General features: G+C 65.9%; 2 protein-coding genes across 3 annotated transcripts; one reads left to right on the top strand and one right to left on the bottom strand.

Moving 5' to 3' along the window:
• Positions 1-4,588: 4,588 nt before the first annotated feature.
• On the bottom strand, positions 4,589-7,623 carry APOM (apolipoprotein M). Of its 2 annotated transcripts, none has more exons than XM_074970875.1 (7): positions 7,466-7,623; positions 7,039-7,193; positions 6,424-6,497; positions 5,683-5,781; positions 5,446-5,544; positions 5,032-5,072; positions 4,589-4,730 (listed from the first exon to the last, which is right to left on the bottom strand). In XM_074970875.1, exons 1-6 carry the CDS (start codon positions 7,577-7,579, stop codon positions 5,047-5,049), a joined length of 567 nt encoding a protein of 188 aa, XP_074826976.1. In that variant the 5' UTR covers positions 7,580-7,623; the 3' UTR covers positions 4,589-4,730; positions 5,032-5,046. The 2 variants fall into 2 exon arrangements, with proteins under 2 accessions (XP_074826976.1, XP_074826977.1); XM_074970876.1 differs by having other exon boundaries at positions 7,039-7,181; positions 7,466-7,617.
• Positions 7,624-9,456: 1,833 nt separating this feature from the next.
• BAG6 (BAG cochaperone 6) lies at positions 9,457-21,953 on the top strand. Its single transcript, XM_074970850.1, is given in 29 exon segments — positions 9,457-9,617; positions 10,246-10,334; positions 10,698-10,815; positions 11,059-11,282; positions 11,824-11,877; positions 12,565-12,639; positions 12,719-12,909; positions 12,987-13,116; positions 13,630-13,827; positions 14,089-14,137; positions 14,140-14,355; positions 14,546-14,632; positions 15,030-15,137; positions 15,243-15,361; positions 15,618-15,702; positions 16,039-16,385; positions 16,499-16,835; positions 17,428-17,597; positions 18,259-18,312; positions 18,588-18,690; positions 19,030-19,154; positions 19,765-19,789; positions 19,792-19,910; positions 19,983-20,042; positions 20,322-20,389; positions 20,391-20,457; positions 20,538-20,645; positions 21,367-21,513; positions 21,781-21,953. Coding segments are annotated over 28 exon segments (3,558 nt in total). The 5' UTR covers positions 9,457-9,617; positions 10,246-10,256; the 3' UTR covers positions 21,877-21,953.
• The last annotated feature ends 572 nt before the right edge of the window (positions 21,954-22,525 follow it).

The raw sequence follows: 22,525 nt of genomic DNA, 5'->3' as shown, positions 1-22,525 counted from the left end.
GCAACCAGTCAGTGCCTGACCAGCGCGGATTGCTAGAGTTTGGGGTACGGTGTTTGGGAGGGTGACCTCACCCGCACTGACAAGGTAGGGGTGAAATTAATCAGCTGGGGTGCGCAGTAAGGGGCTGAGATTTTTCCAAGGATTTTTACTGTTCAGAGACGGGGTAAAAATGTCAGGGTGCAGGAACCGTGCTGTGATCTGCTCTTAATGAGGATGAGCCTGTTTCAGGGGTGCAGCATTTGGGGATGTCTTATTTCTGCTGTGAGCAGAATTGGTGCAGGACAAAGGAGAAGTATTTTGGGGTGTATCAGTCCTGCCGCGATTGGATCCTAACGAGGATTTGTCTGTTTCAGGGGGACCAGTGATACTGGGGTGACCCAGCACTGAGGATGTGAGCCTGAAACAAACCAGCTGCTGTATCTTTCAGGGGACCGAGAATTTCGGGGGTTTCCTGCCCCAGAGAGTCAGGGGAGTGAAACTGATGAAGATCAGTATTTTTCCAAGGGTCAGTATTTTGCCAGGGGTGGACAGTTCTTGCCGGCAGAAGAGACATGCTGGGGGAGATTGAACTGCCCGGTGTGTGTTTTGGGGGGCCCCAGCACTTTGGGGTGAATTAGCACCATTTCCAGTGGATACAACTCAGGGGGTGAAATTAACAAGGAGCCATATTTTTGGAGGTGTCCCAGCTCTGCCCCCAGCCCAGAGAATTCAGGGGGTGAAATCAACAAGGATTTGTCTCTGTTGGTTGAAGGGATATTTTGGGGTTCTGTTAGCCCTGGCGCCGGCGGATAGAATTGGACCTTGACAACACACATCCAGATTGGCTAAGGGACCAGTATTTTGGGGTGAAGGACCCCAGGCCCAGCAGAGACGACTGAGGGAGTGAAACTTACGAAGATTCAGATCTTTGGGTGACAGCAGCTGCCAGCAGGACTGAAATTAACCCAGACACGGAGGAAATTCGTGGCTATTGTGGGGTGAAGGGTTTCCGATACCGCAAAATCAAGGAGCTGGCATCTGGTTCTGGGGAGCAGCACGGGACCCTGACCTAACCAGGTTTTTGTGGAAGCCGGCTTTAGAGGGGAAAACGCCCCAGAGAGAGTTTAGGGGAGGCCGGTGCGTTGGAGAGGGGAGCTGGCTAGTCCCCCAAGGTCTGGACCCCTTTCACTGCTCCCTCCGTCCCCTCACACCCCAGTGCTGATTTTATTCGGGGCGCTGGATTCTCGCCGGTTTCCTCCCATGTCCCTAAACAGAGCCAAGGCCTGGCTGACAAAACTCCCCTGGTGGGGGCGTGCGGCAGGAAAAGAGAGTGGGCCGACGGAGGCCCCCCAGAAATCCCAGTGGTGGGGCGCCCGGCACCTCCTGGCTCTGATTGGATGGGGACGCGCCGGGGATCCGGGCCCCTCCCCGGGAGAGGGCCTCTTCTCTAGAATCTCACAGGTCCCCCAGTATCTGTCCCCCAACCAGCCATCGCCTGACATCCCGGAGCATTTCCAGATCTGTTTCAACTTCGCCCGGCACCTGTTTGACCTCTGCGTGGTGACTCTGCTCTGTGCCTGCTCCCCGGCTTTCCGGCTGCTCCTGGATATTTTGGGGTTCAGGGGGCCCCTGAAAGTCTGGCTCCACGGTCTGGCCACCTTCCTTGTCACCACCTACGGGATGTACCTGGCCCTGTGGCTGGTCCAGAAATACCTGCTGCAGTTCGCTTGCCTCTACGGCTTCCTGCAGACCCTGGTGCTGTGTGTGAGTATCCGGGCCGCTGAGGAGGAGGAGAGCGGGGGCGTCCCGGGGGGAGTGGACCCCGGCGGCGGGGCAGAGGCAGAGAGGACGGAGTGACAGTCCCGCCCATCCACCTCGCACCTCTGCAATAAACCACAAGGTCACCAGCGTCTGGGGGTGTGTGCGAGGACCAAGCTCCACCCACTTTCCACGTGGAGACACGAGACTACGCCCCCCTGCACTGTGGGGGGTGAGGGCACCGGGACCTAGCCCTGCCCGCCTTGGGTACAGAGACACGAGCCTCCACCCCCTGGGACTTGTGAGAGGGGGCGGGGGAGTGGCTGGCTCAGGAGTTTGGGGGTGTCAGAACCACCGCAGGGAAGGAACCAATCAGAACTGCTGGGATCCAGCCAAGCTGCAGGTGGATCTGCAGGGGAGGGGGAAGCGGATCGGAACCGCTCCGGGTCAGGGAGGGCGAAGGGATTTGGGACCACAGGGAAGGGAGAAATGGGGCGGGGGCGGTATCTGGGGGCTCAGAACCAAGGGAGTGGAGCTAGCTGAGCTGTGGGAGGAGGGATTCTGTGTTGGGGGGGTGGGGTGGGGGTCTCTTCTTAGCAATAACCCCTTCCCTTGGTGGCGGATGCCAGGGGAGGGGACCCCCGGGGAGGGGTCTGACAATGGAGATGTGGGGGGTGAGAGGGAGAGAACATGACAGAGGGAGTGGGGAGGTCTAGACTTCCTGGGCTCCCAGCTGGGGTGATCCCATGTTCCCGCTCTAGAATGATCTAGGACATGACTTGGGTCTCCCAGCTCAGGTGTGGTGGGGATAGACACCATAACCCTCTTGTAGACCAGCCCCCCACCCCATCGCTTCTAATCTTGCTGCTGATCTAGAGCGAACACCATCACCGTGGTGACGTTATCTAGAACTGACCGCCACAGCCAGCCTTCAGGGCATGTGTTGTGGTCTTTAAGGAACACTACATCCCATCCCTACGCCAAAGTGATCTAGAACAACCCAGATGGGAAATACAAGGCATGATTCAAAACTTTGGTGACCAATCTAGAAACAAGAGGTGCCGGTGATAGTCTAGAACGTGTCACCAACCCTACCGGCACTATGTGCTACTGGGACAGGCCAGTACACGATCTAGACCCTGCTGTTATAATCTAGAACTTCTCCTGAGGATCACTCCTGAGGGAGGCCTGCTGGTCTGGAGGCTAGAGCCAGTCCCTGTGGGAAGCCTCTGGCATCTGACCTAGAAAAGACCTCTGGTCTCCGCCTCTTTGCCATCAGCCATCACACAAGCTCTAGAACTAAGCCCCTCTTCGACACAATCTAGAGCGACCCCAAGTGCCCGCTTTGCCACACAATCCAGAGTGAGTCCCCTATCTCTGGGGGACACTCTGTCTCCTTGTGACGATTCTCACCAGCAGCCCCGTCGCTCTGCAATCTAGAACGAACCCTCCGGCTCCTGGATGTGATCTAGAAGGTCCACTCCCCTTGCCTTGTGTTCTAGCCCATGCGCTCGCTGCTGAGGTATCATCTATTGCAGCCCCCCAGTACCTCCCTCTGTGATCTACACTGCTCCAGAGACCCGGTGTGATCTAGAACATGCTCTGGGACACAGTCCAGAACCCCACCCCTCTTTGTGCTAAAATCTGGAGCACCCTCGGCCCTGCCCAGAAATGTTCTAGAATGAGCCTTAGGGTCTGGAGTCTACAGGAAGCTCCTGTCTCCCATGCATGATCTAGAACAACTTTCCCACCATCCCTGCTCTTCCACCAGATTCTGGAAGAAACCCACCCCCCCAAACCCACCCAGCATAGGGACAATCTAGCATGACCCACCCTGCACCCAACCCCAGACCGGTTTCCTGCTGTCTTTTCTCTGCAGCGTGGTGCTAGACAATAATTCCTTGCCCTCTCCAGATCACCCTGATCTAGAACATCTCTGATCCAGAACACAGTTGAAAGGAGATTTGAGTTGAGAAAAGACTTTGTACGTGATCCTGCCCTGTTCACCTGCCTGACCTCCTCCTCCAGGCCCCTCAGTCCAGGCCTGCAACCCCCCAGCTCTGCCCCAAATCCAGTCTGTGGGGTCTAGATCAGCATCTATGGTGTGGGGCAGGGGCATTGGAGGTGGGGTCCCCCTGCGGGATTTGCTGCACCATCTCCTGGGCAGGAGGATCGGACCTGAACTTGCTCTGCTCTGGAGCAGCACGGGAGCAGGGGGGGACGGATGGAAATCTGTGACCTTTATCTGTGGATCAATCCAGACCAGCGCTCGAGAGCCGATTCCAGAGCCCGGCTTCCACGCTGGGTTTTAAACCTGTGTTTTATTTAAATAAAATGGAAAATTTGACAGTCAACGAGTGGCCGGCCTGGAATGGTTTTCTTATGTGGCCCGACCAAGACTGCCCCCCCCCATTCCATCACATGGACCCTCTGACCTAGATGGGGGACCCCACTTTGCACAGAGCCCCAGACAGAGCTGAGGGCCCCGTCGCACCAGGCACTGCACAGACAGATCGTGAGAGACCGTCCCTGCCCTGGGGCATTCGGAGGGTCCACGAAGTCCGGATCATTCGTCCCATTTAACAAATGGGGAAACTGAGGCCCAACGGCAGATGAGAATTTCCCAACGTTACATGGGAAAGACGTTTCCTTTAAGTAAGGATCAAATAACCCCAGGGAGTGCAGTAGAATATACCAGTCTGGCCCTGCCCCCCACAGCTCTGCCGGGCCCCCTCACTCCCGACCCGCAGGCCCCTGCCAGCCCAGCCCTGGGCTCCCCCCATCACTGGCCACGCCCCATGTGTCTGTGGGTCCAAACCAGCGCTTAGGGACACGTTGTCACAGATGCGGCAGGATCAGGATTTATTTGACAGGCTCTGCGGAAATGGGGTTTCTTCCTCCAGGTGAATGAGGGGGTCAGTCTTCGGGGGGGCCGTTTCCTCAGGGGGGCCAGTCGCAGAAGCTTGGGGGGCTGGCAGAGGAGCGGGAAAGGCCTGAGATGGAAAACCGTCTGAGCCTTCAAACAACGTCAATTTCAGCGTCCGATGGGAAACACGGGCCCCGCAGAGCCCCCCCGAGTTGGTGGGGTGGGGGAGACCCAGGAGATCTGCCCCCACAAACCTCAATCCCAGCCACTACCACCCCCACCAGATATGGGGAGTCGGTCACTGGAGGCCTGGCTGGGGGAGGGGGCGGGGAAATCTGGCTGAGACCTGGCGCACTCCAGCCAGGTCAGGGGGTGTGGGGCCCCTGGGAAGGGCAGGGAATGGGGGTGGGCCCTGGGGCTCAGCTCACCTGGCAGTGGGTCAATCAGGAATCCTGAAGCTGGCAGTTGTCTAGGGGGGCGGAGAAGAGGGAGAGAGTTAGAGGGGGGTGTGTGGGGGGGGAATCACCCCGTGGGGAGGGGAGAGAGATTTCTGGGTGGGGTTATGTGTCAGTGAGCATTTTGGTGACCCAATAACCTACCCCCAATTCTCTTCCATGCCCCCCAAACCTACCCCTCCCCCCAACACCTGCCCAACCCCCTCCTGACCCCCCAAACCTCCCCCACAACTTCCCTTCTTCCCAGCGCCTCCCAAACCCCTTCCCTCAAATCTACCCCCCCAAACCTCTTCCCTCTCCCAACCCACCCCCTTCCCCCCAAGCTAATCCCAGTGGCCGATGGGGTGGGGAGGGACCCCCCAAAGGCCCCACTCATCCGGGTGTTACCTTGGCTGCGGGGGATAAGCAGGAATTCTTCCATGTCCAGGCAGTAGGCTTGGTTCCGGAAATCCTCAATGCACTCATCGGCCAGGTGCGGGGTGCGGGCTGGGGGACAGGGAGAGACACCTCAGAACTGGGGGAGAACCCAGGAGTCCTGGCTCCCAGCCCCCCGGCTCTCACCAGCAGCCCCCATGCCCCTCCCGGAGTCAGGGAGAGAACCCAGGAGTCCGGGTCCCCACTTACAGTACAGCAGGATCCTTTGATAGTCTCGGTCGCTTTCCTGGACAATGATGGTGTCTGGACACTTGCTGGAGAACAGCTCGGTTCTCATCCCGGGCCGGCCTGTGAGGCGGGAGACAGAGCCAGGAGCTGGGGGCTGCAGGTCAGGAGTGAGGGGCTCCGGCAGGGCTTGCGGGGGGCCCAGGGCTGGGCTAGCAGGGGGCTGCGGGTCGGGAGCGAGGGGCACCGGCAGAGCTGGGGGGAGCCCAGGGCTGGGCTAGCAGGGGGCTGCGGGTCGGGAGCGAGGGGCACCGGCAGAGCTGGGGGGAGCCCAGGGCTGGGCTAGCAGGGGGCTGCGGGTCGGGAGCGAGGGGCACCGGCAGAGCTGGGGGGAGCCCAGGGCTGGGCTAGCAGGGGGCTGCGGGTCGGGAGCGAGGGGCACCGGCAGGGCTGGGGGGGCCCAGGGCTGGGCTTGCAGGGGGCTGCGGGTCGGGAGCGAGGGGCACCAGCAGAGCTGAGCGGGGCAGGGCTGGCAGGGGCTGTGGGTCGGGAGCGAGGGGCACCGGCAGAGCTGGGGGGAGCCCAGGGCTGGGCTAGCAGGGGGCTGCGGGTCGGGAGCGAGGGACACCGGCAGAGCTGGGGGGAGCCCAGGGCTGGGCTAGCAGGGGGCTGCGGGTCGGGAGCGAGGGGCACCGGCAGAGCTGGGGGGAGCCCAGGGCTGGGCTGGCAGGGGGCTGCGGGTCGGGAGTGAGGGGCACCACTCACCTTCTGTGGCCAGGTCCGTGCTCCCTTCCTTAAGCAGATAAATCCATGATCTGGGCACGCAGCCCCCTGATTTCCTGGGCGGGAGAAGGGGGGGGTCAGCTGGAGGGGACTTTGGGGAGCCAGGTGGAGGGGGGTGGCTGGACACTGGGGAATGGGGGGTCATGGGGGGAGGGGCCACTGAGTATCCCATCTGACAAGCTGCCAGCCCCATGCCCTCAGCCATGACCAGAGCCCCACAGAGGGGCCCGAGCCCCCCCCCCACCAATGGCCGTAAACCGATTTGGGGCGAGCTGCCAGGCTCATCCCGCTGCAAACCACCCAATCGGGGTCATGGCCCCTTGGAGCTCGGGGCCGAGGCCTTCCCCACCCCGTGTCTGGCGTCCCCACAGCCTGGGGGGGAGTGGGGAACAGCTGGCCGGGACGATGCGCAGAGATACCCCACGGCCACCCCCCGGGGGCCTTCAGAGGGAGAGAAGCAAAATCCCTGGAGCTGGGTGGGGGATCCCTTCCTGACCCCACCAGTGGGACCCTGAAGCCTGAGCGTTGGGCACGGCCATTGGGGCGCGCCCTGGAATGGGGGGGCTGGAGGGGGTTGGGGGGCCGGGCCCCACTCACAGGCGGAGGGTGGCGCGGAGCTGCAGACGCTGGGGCTGGGGGCTCTGCCCCATGTGGAAGACGGAGCTGTCGGTGCCCGCGAAGGTCTCCAGGGCCGCAGGGGTGGCTGCTGCTCCAGCAATGAAGTGCCAGGTGCCCAGGTACTGCCAGGGGAACTGCGGGGCGTCAGGATCTTGCAGAGACCACTCCCCCCCCCCCAGACCCTCCACAGCCCCCCCCCTGCACCCTCCCCCACAGAGACCCAAGTACCGGCTAAGGAACCCCACACCCTTCTCTGCCTCCCAGGGGTCCCCAAGCCCGATCCCCACATGAACCCCGCCTTCCCCTGAGTCCCCCCCAACCTTCACTGCCCCCACCCCTGGGGATCCCCAGACACCCTGATCCTGGGAAGGGGTTTTCCCCCGGCCCATGCCCCAGTGCTAGCTACCTGGTCCCTGTCCAGCCTGCTGGCTGGCAGTGGGGCTGGGGGGGTGCATGGGCTCAGGGCGCTGATCAGGGCCCCGTACAGGTACAGCAGGTAAGACCAGGTGCACTGGAGCATGGCCGGTGGGGGCCGGGTTCGGGGCTGTCTGCCGGCCCTTGTCCCTCTGGCCAGCTCACCTTTGCCCTCCCCCCGCCCACGTTAATCAGTAACTCGAGGGAGTCCAGAGTCCCATGGATGGGAGCGACCCCACGCCCACTGGGACAGGGGGGGCCCTACGGCAAACAGTGCAGTGAGGGAGGGGCTCTGGGGGCCTCCAGGAGATCCAACAATAACGGGCGGGAGGCGGGGATGGAGCTTGCAGGAGACCTTGCAAGAACAGGGCCTGCAGCTCACATGAGATCCTACAATAATAAACCAGTGTGGGTAGCTGGGTGTTTGCAAGGGACCCCCTCCCCGCAATCACACTGAGCCTCAGGAGACCCTATAATAACAAGAAGAGGGCGGGCGGCTGATGCTTGTGAGGGACCCTACAATAACAAACCGGTGTGGATAGCTGTGTTTCCAGAAGCCCCTCCAAGAACAGGGCTGGCGCTGCCCGCAGGGTTTTGGGGGAGCCCTGTGGCTGGCATCTCCAGCGTGGCGGGCCCTACAATAACACACTCAAAGGCCGGCCCCTGCGGGGTTTCTGGGCAGCCCGGCAGCAGGCCGGGCGGGTCACTGGGGCTTGGGAGTCACACACAGGAGCGAAGGGTGGCCGGGGCCATTTCGGTCAGCGATGAGGAGAAACTTTCTTGCTCTCAGGGGCAAGAATCGGCCTCCGGGGGCGGGTGTCGTGGGATCCCCGTCGCGGGAGGGTGTAAGAGCAGTTTGGACAAACCCCCTCGGGCCCGGCCCGGCCTGGTCCTGCCTCAGCGCAGGGGGGCTGGACTTGGCGACGTCTCGGGGGCCCTCCCCGCCCGGCGTCCTTAGTGTCTTGGGGGAAACGCTGCAATCACATAAACGAGCCTGGGGCCTCGACGGGTTTGGGGAGACCCTACAATAACACAAACGGGGGGAGGCACGCTCACCATTTTTGGGAGACCCTACAATAACATAACCATGCCCAGGGCCGCTCGTGTTGTGGGGAGACCCTACAGTAACTCAGAGGAGTGGACGTCCCCAATGCTTTTGGGAGACCCTACAATAACAAACTGGCATTCTCTGCCTCGCCAAACTCATTGCCCATAACTAAGATGGCGGATGAGGGGGGGTATTCCCCCCCCATTGGGGATAAAGTACGACATGTCCGCCAATCAGGACTGGGAAAATGTGCCCTCAACAAATATGGTGGCAAGTCAGGTGTCATAAGTATGTGCCCATAACCAAGATGGCCGCCGCTTTGGCTTCGGCTCCCTGGAGCGCCAAGGCTTTCCGTTCCAAAGATGTGTCGGGCCGGGGACTCCGCGTCACCATTTCCACGCCAACCTCCAAGATGGCCGCCGCGCTGCCTTCACCGCATACGCAGCAGCATGGGCCCGCCCAGAAGAAAGATGGTGGACAAAGGCCTTAGTACGCAGGTGCGGGCGAGCGAGCGCCCTCGAGCCGGGCATAGTAGCGAGAAAACTGCCTGGACAAAAACTTCGCGATCGGAGGCGAACAAGCGGCGTCCCCGCCGCAGGACAAACAGACCCATCGGCTCGGAACCGAGGAGCGATCAAGGAACGAGCGGCGGGAGGGACTGTGGGCGAGTAGCTCAGTTTCACGGTGTATTTAATCAGGCGCCTGTCCGGACAGCCCCGAGGCGAAGGACCCATAGTAGGGAAGGCGGGGGGAGCGCGCGAGCGCATAGCTCTTGCGCATGCGCAGTCGGGCGCAGCAGCGGCGAGAGGCGGCTGGAGGGAGTCGCTCCAAGGAGGCGCCGGGTCCCGCGGCCGCTTCGCCCCGTTCCGAGCCCGCAGCGTCTCCCCGGCCGGGGCGCCCGGAAGCGTCTCCCCCCACCCGCCCCCCGCGGCCGCCGGACCCCTGCGGGGAACCGGAAGTGGGCCCCTGGGGCTTGGGCTCCACCGGAAGTGACTCCCGCTTGACCGGAAGTACTCGCCAGCGAGGCCGGGGGGCGGGGCCAGTTGGACTTGGAGCCCCTCCCCCTCCCCGTGCCGAGAGGGGCCCTTGGAGCGGGGTGAGCCTCGGCGCGGCCATGGGGGGGCGGGGGGTGTAAGGTGTATGGGGGAGGGGCGGGGCTGTATGGGGGGGAGGGGTGGTGTGTAATGTGGGGGAAGGGGGGGTGGGGTTTAAGGTATTATGGGGGATGGGCGGGGGGTTACTGGGGGAGGGGCGGGGGTAAGGTGGGGGAAGGGCGGGGTGGGGTTTAAGGTATTATGGGGGATGGGCGGGGGGTTACTGGGGGAGGGGCGGGGGTAAGGTGGGGTAAGGGATGGTGTGTAATGTGGGGGAAGGGGGGGTGGGGTTTAAGGTATTATGGGGGATGGGCGGGGGTAAGGTGGGGGAAGGGAGGGGCGGGGGGGTAAGGGGTGGTGTGTAATGTGGGGGAAGGGGGGGTGGGGTTTAGGGTATTATGGGGGATGGGCGGGGTGTAATGTGGGGGAAGGGAGGGGTGGGGTTTAAGGTGTTATGGGGAAGGGGCGGGGCAGTAACTGGGGGGGAGGGGCAGGGGGAAGCGAGGGGTGTAAGGTGGGTGGCAGGGAGGCCCGTGGGTTTAAGCGGTGTGTGGGGGTGGGGGGCACGTTCAGCGCCCCCGGGGGCGGCTGATCTGGGACCCGAACGCGTAACCTGCTGTCCCGTGACAGGACCCGGCACCATGGCGGAGCCGGAGAACCTCGAGGTGATGGTGAAAACGCTCGACTCGCAGACCAGGACCTTCACCGTAGAGGCGGAGGTGAGAGGTTGGGAGGCTGCTGGGTGTGGCTCAGTCCGGGGCCATCTCCCCTGGGGGTCTGTGCTGGCCCCAGTCCGGCACTAAGGGATGCTCTGCGTCGGCCCATTCGGTTATTTGGCAGCTCCTGTGTCCCACCCCAGAGCCAGCCGCATCTCAGCCCCGGGCAAGGGGTCCTTGTATAACCAGCCCCCTACCCCAGAGCCAGCCGCATCTCAGCCTTGGGCAAGGGGTCCTTGTATAACCAGCTCCCCCACCCCAGAGGAGCTGCATTCAATGGATAGCGACGCCAGAGTGTGAGCTGAGAAGAGAGGAGGTGCTGGGGGTGGGTTTGACCCCACTGGTTCTTGCCCCTTTCCCCTGTAGGTGACTGTGAAGGAGTTCAAAGAGCACATTGCGGGCTCAGTAAATATCCCTGCGGAGAAACAGCGTCTGATCTACCAGGGACGAGTCCTGCAGGATGACAAGAAGCTTAAAGAATATAGTGAGTATGGGGACTGCGGGTCAGGAGTGAGGGGCACTGGCGGGCATGTAGGGGTGGGGCTGGGCTAGCAGGGGGCTGCAGGTTGGGAGTGAGGGGCACTGGCAGAGCTGGGGTGGGGGGAGCCCAGGCCTGGGCTAGCAGGGGGCTGCGGGTCAGGAGTGAGGGGCACTGGCAGAGCTGGGGGGGATGGAGCCCAGAGGTTTGAGATTCTGGTTTCACCCCCCTTTGTCTCTTCTTTCCAAGATGTTGGGGGCAAAGTGATCCACTTGGTGGAACGTGCCCCTCCCCAGACTCAGTCGCCCTCCTCCGGGGGTCCCTCTGGAGCCAGCTCGGCCTCAGCCCCCCACAATGGCATTGGCGGCCGGGGAGCCGGTGCCACCGTCCACGACCGTAATGCCAACAGCTACGTCATGGTCGGGACCTTCAATTTACCAGTCAGTATTATGGACCCCCAGCCGCCCTCACAGGTGAGTTCCTGCCAGGGGGCGCTGTGGTGCATGGGGCTGGCGGGGCCTCTCCCCTGGCTGTCAGCGCTAGCCCCAGTGCGCCGCCGGGGGTGGGTTCCTGAAAGAGGCAGGTTCTCTCTCTTCTCTGGCAGTTTGCTTTGGTTTATTTTCTGTGGTTCTGTAACAGGTGTGAGATCTTCTAGCCGGTGTGTGTCAAGAAGTGTGATGGACGGGTGGGAACTCAGGACTCCTGGGTTCTGTCCCTGGCTCTGGGAGGGGAGTGGGGGCTAGTGGGTTAGAGCAGGGGGAGCTGGGAGCCAGGACTCCTGGGTTCCGACCCGGCTGGGGGAGGGCAGGAGGGGTCTGTGGAGTGGTGATGCAGGTGGGAGTCTCTATCCACCTCTCCCTTGTGCTCAGTGTCTGTGGCCCCTCTCCCCTTTCTCTGTTTTTATTTATTTTTCTCTTTCTTTTCCTGTTTTTATTCCCTTCCTCTTTTTTTGTTTTCTTTGGTTTTCTCCATCTCTTCCTCCTTCGCTCCCGTCTCCTTCCTCCTCCCCCTAAGATCGACGGATCCTCCGTGGATGTTCATATTAATATGGAACAGGCACCCATACAGGTACTGGAGGAGGGTGGGCGCTGGGGGTGGAGGGCAGAGGTGAAAGGTCAGCAGGGGGGTTGGGGGGCAGGGGGGCTGTTCCAAGGCCACTGGGGGATTCTGGGAAGGGTTAGAGAATTGACAGAGCACAGGGGGGGTTCTGGGTTGGAACCAGTGAAATTCTCTCCTGGAAATTTTATTTCCTTTGGGGGCGGGGCTAAAGAGGACAGGAAAGAGCTCAGGGGGTCCATGGGGCTGATCCTGGGGTTACTTGGCTGGATAGTTCAGGGGTCTCATCGGGGGGTGGGGGATACCGGGCAGGCGGGGCCCATGGATCTCATCCAGGAGGCAGGGGTCCCAGGCTGGATGAGCCGGCGGGGGGGTCGGGTCCCAGGCTGGGCTGGTTCTGGGTGGGGTCTGGACTGGGGGTTTGGATTTGGGAGCTTTGGGTCCTGTTCTGGCTGGTCCCGGGCTAGCTGGGCCCAGGGGTCTGGTCTGGGAGTCCCGGGCTAGCTGGGCCCAGGGAGTCTGGACTGGGGGGATCTGGGTCGTGGTCTGGGGGCCCTGTGCTGCACTGGCCCAGGGGGGTGTGTGTGTGTCGCTGGCTGGCTGGGCCCGGGGGTCTGGTCTGGGTCAGTACCAGGCTGTGTCCTGGTGAGCTGCACTCCCAGGCCCAGTCCTGACCCGGCCCCTGCCCTGTCGTTCCAGAGCGAGCCCCGCGTCCGGCTGGTGATGGCGCAGCACATGCTCCGAGACGTGCAGGGCATCCTGGGCCGGCTGGAGGTGAGTCCCCGGCTCTGAGCCCCGACTGCAGGGGGAGGGAAAGAGTCCCCGGCTCTGAGCTCGGTGCCTCTCTCTCTAGGGTCGCACCAACGGGCAGCCCCAGCCAACGCCGGAGAACGCCCCCCCGGTCCCCGACGAGCCGCCGCCCTCCACCAGCCCTGCCCAGCGGGAGCCCATGGAGGCAGCTGATTCGGACGCCCCAGCCGCGCCCGGCGAGGAGAACCCCCAGCCTGGGCCGGAGCCAACCCCGGCTGCCGAAGGGGCCCCCAAGTAAGGAGAGGCCGGAGTGGGTGGGGTGGGGATCGGGGCCAGGCGCCCACTGAGCCCCCTCTCCCGTCTCCCTGCAGCCACCCAGCGCCGGCCGAGTACGTGGAGGTGCTGCTGGAGCTGCGCAGGGTGGAGGAGCAGCTGCAGCCCTTCCTGCAGCGCTACCAGGAGATCCTGGCCACGGCCAGCACCACTGATTACAACAACAACGTAAGGGCTGGGCCCGCCCCCGCCCCCGCCCCTGGGAGAATGGGATGTTCTGAACATCATCCCCCCCCCCGGTGAGAGTGGGATGGTCCAAATCCCCCCCCCCCATGGGACCTTCTGAACTCCCCCTCCCCCTTTCCTGGTGAGAATGGGATGGTCCAAATTATGCTCTCCCCAGTCCATGAACGGATGGCAGGATCCAAATCCCCTCTCCCCACAAGTTCGCTCTAACCCTTGGGGATGCTCCAGGTTCCCGCCCCCTGCTGCCAGGCGTTCGATTGGCTAGAACCCGAGCAGTTTATTTTTGGGAGTAGGGCTGTGAGAGCATTATGGGTCATCCCATGCAAGGGGGCGGGGATTATTTGGACTCTGAGGGGGCTGATACCATGAACAGGGCGATGTGGACCCGGAGCTGGGTTGTACCATGGATGGGATGGTGGAGCGGGGGGGAGGTGGGCGATACCACGGCTGGCGGGGGGGCACTGCGGGAGCTGACCGTGCCCCCTTCATTGGCAGACGGAGGGGCGCGAGGAGGACCAGCGCATCATCAACCTGGTGGGGGAGTCCATGCGCCTGCTGGGGAACACCTTCGTGGCCCTGTCCGACCTGCGCTGCAACCTGTCCTGCAGCGCCCCCCGCCACCTCCACGTGGTCCGGCCCATGTCCCACTATGCCGCCCCCATGGTGCTGCAGCAGGCTGCCATTCCCATACAGGTGAGCTGGGGCACGGGACCCAGGCATCCCGGGCAGCACCCGCCCCTAGGGGGCCTCACAGCTCTTGGGGAGAGGGATGGACCCAGGTGTCCGAGCTGACACCGCCTGAGATGATACCCCCTTGAGGGGCTCTCAGCCCCTGGGGAGGGGGGATGGACCCAGGAGACCGGGATGGCTCCTCCAGGGGGGTCACAGCCCCAGGAAGGGAGGGATGGACCCAGGAGTCCGGGATGGGCCCCCTAATTACTTATCTGTTCACAGATCAACGTTGGTACCACAGTGACCATGACGGGGAACGGTGCCCGCCCTCCCAGCCTGGCTCCGAGGGACCTGCCCCCACCCAACCCTCCCCCCCGGCCCCGGCCGGAGCCCCCAGCCCCGGGGAGGCAGGCCGGGGCCCGGAGAGCCAGCCGTCCCCTGGGGTGGCCCCAACTCAGACCCAGGGCTCCCAGACCAGCCACCCCCGGGTCATCCGCATCTCCCACCAGACTGTCGAGCCCGTCGTCATGATGCACATGAACATACAGGGTGAGTGTGAGACCCTCTGGGGGGGTGCTGCCTTGGGGGTCGGGGCAGGGGATGCCAGCCCCAATCCAGCCTTAGGGGGGCCCCGGAATGGGACACGGGGCCTTTCCGCTCCAGAACTTCTGGGTTCGATCCTGGCTCAGGCTGGGTGACGGATACAGTCCTGGGCTAATCGCTTGTTTCTTACCCTCAGACTCTGGCTCCCAGGCACCAGGAGGCGGCTCCGGGGGCACCGTTCCCACGAGCGCTGCTGGACCAGCCGGGCATGGCCCGGGCATGGGTAAGATGGCAGGGGCCATGGGCTGGCAGGGGCTGCAGGTCGGGAGTGAGGGGCACCGGCAGAGCTGGGGCAGCGGGCTGCGGGTTGGGAGTGAGGGGGGCTGGGGGGGCAGAGCTGGGGGGGCAGGGGGCTGCGGGTCGGGAGTGAGGGGCGCTGGGTGGGGCAGGGCTGGGCTGGCAGGGGGCTGCGGGTCGAGAGTGAGGGGCGCTGGGGGGGCAGGGGGCTGCGGGTCAGGAGTGAGGGGCGCTGGGTGGGGCAGGGCTTGGCTGGCAGGGGGAGCAGGGGGCTGCGGGTCGGGAGTGGGGGGCAGGCCGGGAGCGGTTGCAGTGGCTCACCAGCAGGAGGCGCTGGGCAGTGACGCCGCCCCTGAGCCCGGCTGTTCCCCTCTCCCCTGCAGGTGGGGCCGCGCACGTGCCCCTGCCCAGCCTGCCCCCGGAGTTCATGCAGGCCGTGGCCCACCAGATCACCCAGCAAGCCATGGCAGCCGCCGCTTCCGCTGCCACAGGTGGGTGCGGCCAGCGGGGGGCCGCGGGGGGGCCGCTCCGCCCCAGAGGTGGCTGCGTTCCCGCCCCGGCCGCTCAGTGTAACCCGGTTCCTTCCTCTGCCACAGGCCAGCAGGTCCCTGGCTTCCAGTCGGCCCCGACCCGCGTGGTGATCGCCCGGCCCTCGGCCCCGTCCGCGTCCGCTCGGCCCACCCACCCGGGGGCCCCCCAGGCGCCAGGACCCGGGGTGAGAGCCCGGCTGGAGGGGGCGGGGAACGGGGTTTGGGGCCTGTCGCCGCTAGGGGGCCTGGCTGGCTCAGGGGGGCAGGAACAGGACATGTTGCCTTTTGCCTGTAGGGGGTGGCGGCATGCATCCGGCCCCAGGGCAGAGACTGGCTGGCTTGGGGGCGGGGAATGGGACATGGTGCTGGCTCGGGGGCAGGACATGGGGCCTGTTCCCACTAGGGGGCGCTGGCTCCAAGGTAACGTCTGTCTCCCCCCAGACCCCCGGCGTAGGGGGCAATGCCTCCCTGGCACAGATGATTAGCGGGCTCGTCGGGCAGCTGCTGATGCAGCCGGTTCTCGTGGGTAAGTCTCTGCCCCATGCGTCTCCTTTGGGGTGGGGTGGGGGGCAGGAATTTGGGGCTGGGTAGCGGGGCTGTTCTCACCCCTTGTCTTGCACCATAGGGGTTGGGAGGGGCGGTGGTGGTGAGAGGTGCTGGGGTCACGTGTGGGGCAGGCTGTAGGAAGTGTGTGTGGGGGGGTTGCAGACAGACGATTATGGAAGGGGGGCGGTGGAGTCCAGGGAGAGATTGGGGGGGTGAGGCAGGGGTAAATTGGGATGACTGGGCAGGGTTGGGGGGCAGGAGGCATCATGGGAAAGGGAGGGGCAAGGGCCCTGAGTGTTAATTCTGCCCCTCCCAGCTCAGGGCAGCGGCTCCTCTTCGGCGACGTCTTCCACCACCACCACCTCGTCGGCCTCCTTCCCGGCCCCGGCCTCCCCGCCCACGGCCTCGGCCAGTGCCGCCACCACCAACACGGCCACCACAGCAGCGGGGGGCAGCTCTGCCGGTGCGCCGGGGGGCCCCGTGCCCTCCGCCTCTTCCTCGGCCCAGCCGCCCCCACCTGCCGACGACCTCCACTTTTCCCAGCTTCTGGGCAACCTGCTGGGGGCAGCGGGCCCGGGCGTGGCCGGCGTGGGCTCCCCCACCATCACTGTGGCCATGCCCGGCATGCCCGCCTTCCTGCAAGGCATGACAGATTTCCTGCAGGTGAGCACTGCCCATCCTGTGGCATTCTGGGTAAGGCCACTTTTCCCCCCCACATGCTTGACTGGGCAGCCTGCCAGAGCCGTCCTTGACTACTGTCTCTTTCTGTTCTCCAGGCCACGCAGATGGGGGCTGCCCCCACGCATGTGCCGGAACAGGCTCCACCCCCTGCCCCTCCTCCTCCTCCTCCTCCACAGCCAGAGGCCCCTCCAGCCCCTGCCCCACCCCTGCTGTCAGAGCGGGTGTCGGGCGGGGAGCGGGGGCGGGGCCACCCCCCTGGGGGCCCTGAGGCCCTGACCCCCGAGTTCTTCATCAGTGTGGTGCAGGGGGTGCTGTCGTCCATGATGGGCTCGCTGAACGCCCAGCAGGGCAGCACCGAGAGCATCGCCAGCTTCATCCAGCGCCTCAGCGGCACCACCAACCTCTTCGAGCCGGGCACCGAGGGGGCCATTGGTGAGCCCCGCCTCCCCTGCCGGGCCCCGCCCCTTCCTGGTGGCCCCGCCCCCTCAGGGCTGCTGGGCTCTGCCCCTTCCTGGGAGCCGTGTCCCCCCCCACCCCCCGGCTGCTGGGCTGTGCCCCTTCCGGGCGGTCCCGCCTCCTCTTCTGGGCCCCGCCCCTCCCTGCCCCCTCTGGGCTGCCGGGCCCCGCCCCCTCAGGGCTGCTGGGCCCCACCCCTTCCTGGGAGCCGTGTCCCCCCCACCCCCTGGCTGCTGGGCTGTTCCCCTTCCGGGTGGTCCCGCCTCCTCTTCTGGGCCCTGCCCCTCCCTCCCCCCCCCCCCCGGCTGGGCTGCCGGGCCCCGCCCCTTCCTAGCGGCCCCGCCCCCTCAGGGCCGCTGGCCTCTGCCTCTTCTGGGTGGCCGGGCCCTGCCCCTTCTGGGCCATCCCCCACCGCTTGCCGGGCCACATTACTCTTGGCTTCCCTCGCCCGCTCCTGGCTGGGTCCCCCCCCGCCAGGCCTTGTCCCCCGGACCCCCCACGGCCGGGATTCTCCCCCCAGCGCCCCACGGGGGTGTCCCGCTGCCCCACTCCCCCCGTCTGTTCCCAGGCTTCTTCGGGGACCTGCTCTCGCTCATCTGCCAGAACTTCTCCATGGTGGACGTGGTGATGCTGCTCCACGGGCAGTTCCAGCCGCTGCAGCGCGTCCAGCCCCAGCTGCGCCGCTTCTTCCACCAGGAGTACCTGGGGGGGCGGGAGCCCTCGGACCACAACGTGCGGGTGAGGGCCCCCGAATCCCCCCCCCATCGTCCCTGAATCCCCCGCCCGCTTCTTCCACCAGGAGTCCCTGGGGGGCGGGAGCCCTCCGACCACAGTGTGCGGGTGAGGGCCCCCCGAATCCCCCTGAGCCCCCCGAATCCCCCGCCCCCATCGTCCCTGAATCCCCCGTCCGCTTCTTCCACCAGGAGTCCCTGGGGGGGCGGGAGCCCTCGGACCACAACGTGCGGGTGAGGGCCCCCCGAATCCCCCGCCCCCATCGTCCCTGAATCCCCCGCCCGCTTCTTCCACCAGGAGTCCCTGGGGGGCGGGAGCCTCCGACCACAGTGTGCGGGTGAGGGCCCCCTGAATCCCCCGTCCGCTTCTTCCACCAGGAGTCCCTGGGGGGGCGGGAGCCCTCGGACCACAACGTGCGGGTGAGGGCCCCCCGAATCTCCCGCCCCCATCGTCCCTGAATCCCCCGTCCGCTTCTTCCACCAGGAGTCCCTGGGGGGGCGGGAGCCCTCGGACCACAACGTGCAGGTGAGGGTCCCCAGACCCTCTGAATCCCCCAGCCCCATCATCCCCGAATCCCCCCACCCCTGCTCCTTGTGGCCCCCGGCTCTTCTGTCGGTGCCCCTCACTCCTGCCCCCCCTCCCCACTAACTTGTGGTTCCTCCCCCAGGTGGCCACCCACAGCCTGATCACTGGCCTGCAGGAATACATCCGCGAGAGCTTCGTAAGTGTCGCCCCCCAGGATGGGGGGGCTGTGGGTTGGAAGTGAGGGGCACCGGCAGAGTGAGGGGTACCACCTCCCCTTACACCCCCCTGGCTGTGGGGGCCCTGCTCTCCCCCCATTCTGTTCAGAGGTGGCCTGGGGACAATGGGGGCAGGTGGGAACAGCCCCCCTTGTGACGGGGTACCGGCTGTGCGTGTTGGGGGCAGCGTGTGGGTCTGGGTTGGGGTGAAAGGTCCCCACTGTCTCATTGGCGCCCTTTCCCCCCACCCCTCCAGGCCTCGGTACAGGTGCAGGACGGGGTCGACATCACCCGGACCAACCTGGAGTTCCTGCAGGAGCATTTCAGCCGCATCGCCACCCACATCCTGCGTTGTGCCGGTGAGGGGGGGTCCCTGTGGGATGTGGGGTGGTGGGGGTTCTGGGTGGGGGCTGTAGGGGGTCCCTGCAGAGTGTGGGGGGAGGTCGCGGGTTCTGGGTGGGAGCTGTAGGGGGTCCCTGCAGAGTGTGGGGGGGCTGTGGGGGGAGGTTGCGGGTTCTGGGTGGGAGCTGTAGGGGGTCCCTGCAGAGTGTGGGGGGCTGTGGGGGGAGGTCGCTGAGGGTGGGGGTTCTGGGTGGGGGCTGTGGGGGGTCCCTGCAGGGTGGGGGGAGGTCGCTGAGGGTGGGGGTTCTGGGGGGGTCCCCAGGCCTGGCTCTCAGCCCCCTCCTCCGCCCCCCCAGACCCCACCTTCGGGTGCCGGCTGCTGGAGCTGTGTAACCAGGGGCTGTTCGAGTGCCTGGCGCTGAACCTGTACTGCCTGGGGGGGGAGCGGGCCGCCCTGACCGCCGTCATCAACGACCGCATCGTGAGTGCCCCCCCCCCCGGGACCCCCACCCCCCTGGGGCCCCCGCCCAGGGGCATCCCCCACACGCAGGACAGCCCCACCAGGGATCCTCCCTGTCCCCATAGCCCAGAGGGGCCTGGTCAGGATTGTGTTGGCGGGGGGAGGGGCATCTCCCCCTGCTGGCTGCGGGGGTCCAGGTGGGGCGGTGCGGGCTGGCAGAGGAAGGTGTTGGGGGTGCTGGGTGGGCGGGTGAGTGGTGGCCAGTGAGGGACATCTGGGGAGGCAGTGCCGTCTGGCTTGGGGGGGGGCAGTGCTGGCTGGCAGGGCGGGTCGGGGGAATGTCACTGACCCCCCTGTCCCGCAGCAGCGGCTCTCGGCGGACGTGAACCCCTCGCTGGTGAGATGGCCGGCGGGGGGAGGCGGGGGGCGCGGTGCCGGCTGCCGGGGGGAGGCAGGGCCCTGGGGGGTGTCACTGACCCCCCTGTCCCGCAGCGGCGGCTCTCGGCAGACGTGAACCCCCTCGCTGGTGAGCTGGCCGGCGGGGGGAGGCGGGGGGCGCGGTGCCGGCTGCCGGGGGGAGGCGGGGGGAGGCAGGGCCCTGGGGGGTGTCACTGACCCCCCTGTCCTGCAGCGGCGGCTCTCGGCGGACGTGAACCCTCGCTGGTGAGCTGGCTGACGGCCATGATGGGGCTGCGGCTGCAGGTGGTCCTGGAGCACATGCCCGTCACCGAGGAGCAGGTGTTGCCCTACGTCCGCCGCCTGGGCGAGGCCCCCCAGGTATGGCCCGGCTGGGGGGCGGGGGGCAGGACCCTCCCCCGCGTCCCCTCTGACCCTCCCCCCTCTGTGCAGGTGGCGCCGGACGAGCCCATGGAGGTGCAGGCGGCCGAGCAGCCCCCCGAAGCCGTGCAGGTACTGGGGGGGGGGCGCACTGGGGCCTTGTCTGGGGGGGTCCCTGCCGTGAGCTGCGGGGGCTGCGTGGGGGGTCCCTGCCGTGTGGGGTGGGGGGCCATTGGGGGGGGTCCCTGCTGTGAGCTGCGGGAGCTGCGTGGGGGGGTCCCTGCCGTGAGCTGCAGGGGCTGCGTGGGGGGGGTCCCTGCCGTGTGGGGTGGGGGGCCATCGGGGGGGTCCCCGCTGTCTCTCACCCCCCCGTCTCTCACACCCCCCCCCCCCCCCCCCCCCCGGTTGCAGCGGGACAGCACGGCCTCGCCGGCCCCGGCCACCACGGCGGAGGAGGCCCTGGCGCGGTGCCCGGAGCCGGAGCCGGGGGGAGCAGCTGGGGGAGCCCACGCCCGACGCCGAGCCCTGGGCAGCGGCTGTGCCCCCGGTGAGTGCCGGGGCTGGCTGGGGGGGGGGGGTGCTGGGGCCCCCCCATGTCTGACCCCCCTGTCCCGGTCTGTCCCCCAGGAGTGGGTGCCCATCATCCGCGAGGACATCCAGACCCAGCGTCGCGGGAAGCAGCAGCCGCCACTGAGCGACGCCTACCTGACGGGCATGCCGGCCAAACGCCGCAAGGTGAGCCCCCCGCCTGCCCCCCAACCGCACCCCCCAGCCCCCCCTGCCTGCCCGCCCTCCGAACTTCCCCCCCCAACCGCCCCTGAGCGACGCCTACCTGACGGGCATGCCGGCCAAACGCCGCAAGGTGAGCCCCCCGCCTGCCCCCCAACCGCACCCCCCAGCCCCCCCTGCCTGCCCTCCGAACTTCCCCCCCAACCGCCCCTGAGCGACGCCTACCTGACGGGCATGCCGGCCAAATGCTGCAAGGTGAGCCCCCTGCCTGCCCCCCAACCGCACCCCGCCTGCCCTCCGAACTTCCCCCCAACCGCCCCTGAGCGACGCCTACCTGACGGGCATGCTGACCAAACGCCGCAAGGTGAGCCCCCCGCCTGCCCCCCAGCCACCCCCCCCCCGCCCCTGAGCGATGCCTACCTGACGGGCATGCTGACCAACGCCGCAAGGTGAGCCCCCCGCCTGCCACCCCCCCGCCCCTGAGCGATGCCTACCTGCCGGGCATGCCGACCAAACGCCGCAAGGTGAGCCCCCCCGCCTGCTCCCCAACCGCACCCCCCAGGCCCCCTAACGTTCCCCCCCCCCCCCAACTGCTGCTGAGCGACGCCTACCTGATGGGCAGGCCGACCAAACACCGCAAGGTGATCCCCCCGCCTGCCTGATGTGCCGGCCGGCCAAAGGCCGCTAGGTCAGCCCCCCAACCGCGCTCTTTTCCGCTCTGCCCCAGACCATGCGGGGCGACGGCCCCCAGCTGCTCCTCTGCGAGGCCGTGAGCCGAGCCGCCAAGGCCGCCGGTGTCAAGCCCCTGAGCAGCAGCGAGAGCCTGAGCCGGGAGCTGGCCGAGCCGGGGCTGCAGGAGGGCTACCGGCAGCAGGTGAGGCCCCCAGCCCCCCAGGCCTCTGCCCCATCTGGGACCCCTGCAGCCCTGCCCCCATGGGTCTGCTTCATCCGGAAACCCCTGAGACCTCCCCACCCCATCTGGGACTCCTCCAGCCCTGCCCCCATGGGTCTGCTTCATCCAACAACCCATAGACACCCCCCCTCCCCCCAGGTCTGCCCCATCTGGCAACCCCTGAGACACCACAAGTTTGGGCTGCAAGCAGGTGGGCCCCCTACTCATTCCTCCCCCCCTCTCTTCCAGCTCCGTGCCGACCTCCAGAAGCGGCTGCGGGAGGATCCCAGCTTCAGCCCCCAGCGGTTCCCCAATGCTGACCGTGCCTTTGGGGATGAGGCCTAGGGGGCGCCAGCACCTTCCCCCTGCCCCCTATTTATCCCCCTTCCTCCTGCCCTCAGAGCGAATAAAGCTGCTTGGTGTCGGGCTGTGGGTCTTGTCTGTGCCAGGACTCCTGGGTTCTATGGGTTGGTGTTGCCAAGGGGGAGCCTTGCCTGTACCTCAGTTTCCCCTGGGCTGCACTGCCCCAGGGAACAGAGGGATAAATTGTGGGGCCCTGCAGGGGGTCAGAAAAGTGACCAGGACACTGGGAAGTCTCCTGTCACCTCTGTGTAAATCCCTGGGGGGGACATGGGGTGCAGCTGGGGTCACCAAAGCACAAGGGGAACTGGGAAAGACCTGACTAAGGGGGGACCCACTGGAGTGGGACTCAGGATGGGTTATTTCCCCCTCCTCCTCAGGCATGATTGAGGGGCTGCCCCTGGAAGGAAGTGGGGGCAGGTTTAACACCAGCCCAATGCAGTCAGCCTGGGGAACTCCCTGCCACAGGATGTTGTGAAGGCCAAGGCTTGAACAGGGGTCAGAACAGTACTAGAGAGTAGGTCCATCAATGGCTAGTAGCCAGGCTGGGCCAGTAGCCCTGGCCCCTTTTGTGCCCACCCCAGACAGGACACAAGGCTGGCTACCCCTGGACTGCTGGGTTCTAGGCTCCTTG

Source organism: Natator depressus, chromosome 14 (assembly GCF_965152275.1).
Source record: "Natator depressus isolate rNatDep1 chromosome 14, rNatDep2.hap1, whole genome shotgun sequence".
NCBI classification, from domain to species: domain Eukaryota; kingdom Metazoa; phylum Chordata; order Testudines; family Cheloniidae; genus Natator; species Natator depressus.
Note: the sequence above shows the minus strand (reverse complement) of the source record. Positions and strands in the feature narration are given on the sequence as shown.

Coding starts and splice junctions, on each gene's coding strand:
- APOM (XM_074970875.1), bottom strand. CDS start 7,579: ATGCTCCAGTGCACCTGGTCTTACCTGCTGTACCTGTACGGGGCCCTG. Junction 5,782..6,423: donor CACGGACCTGGCCACAGAAG/GTGAGTGGTGCC, acceptor CCCGCCTCACAG/GCCGGCCCGGGATGAGAACC. Junction 5,545..5,682: donor TCAAAGGATCCTGCTGTACT/GTAAGTGGGGAC, acceptor CCTGTCCCCCAG/CCCGCACCCCGCACCTGGCC.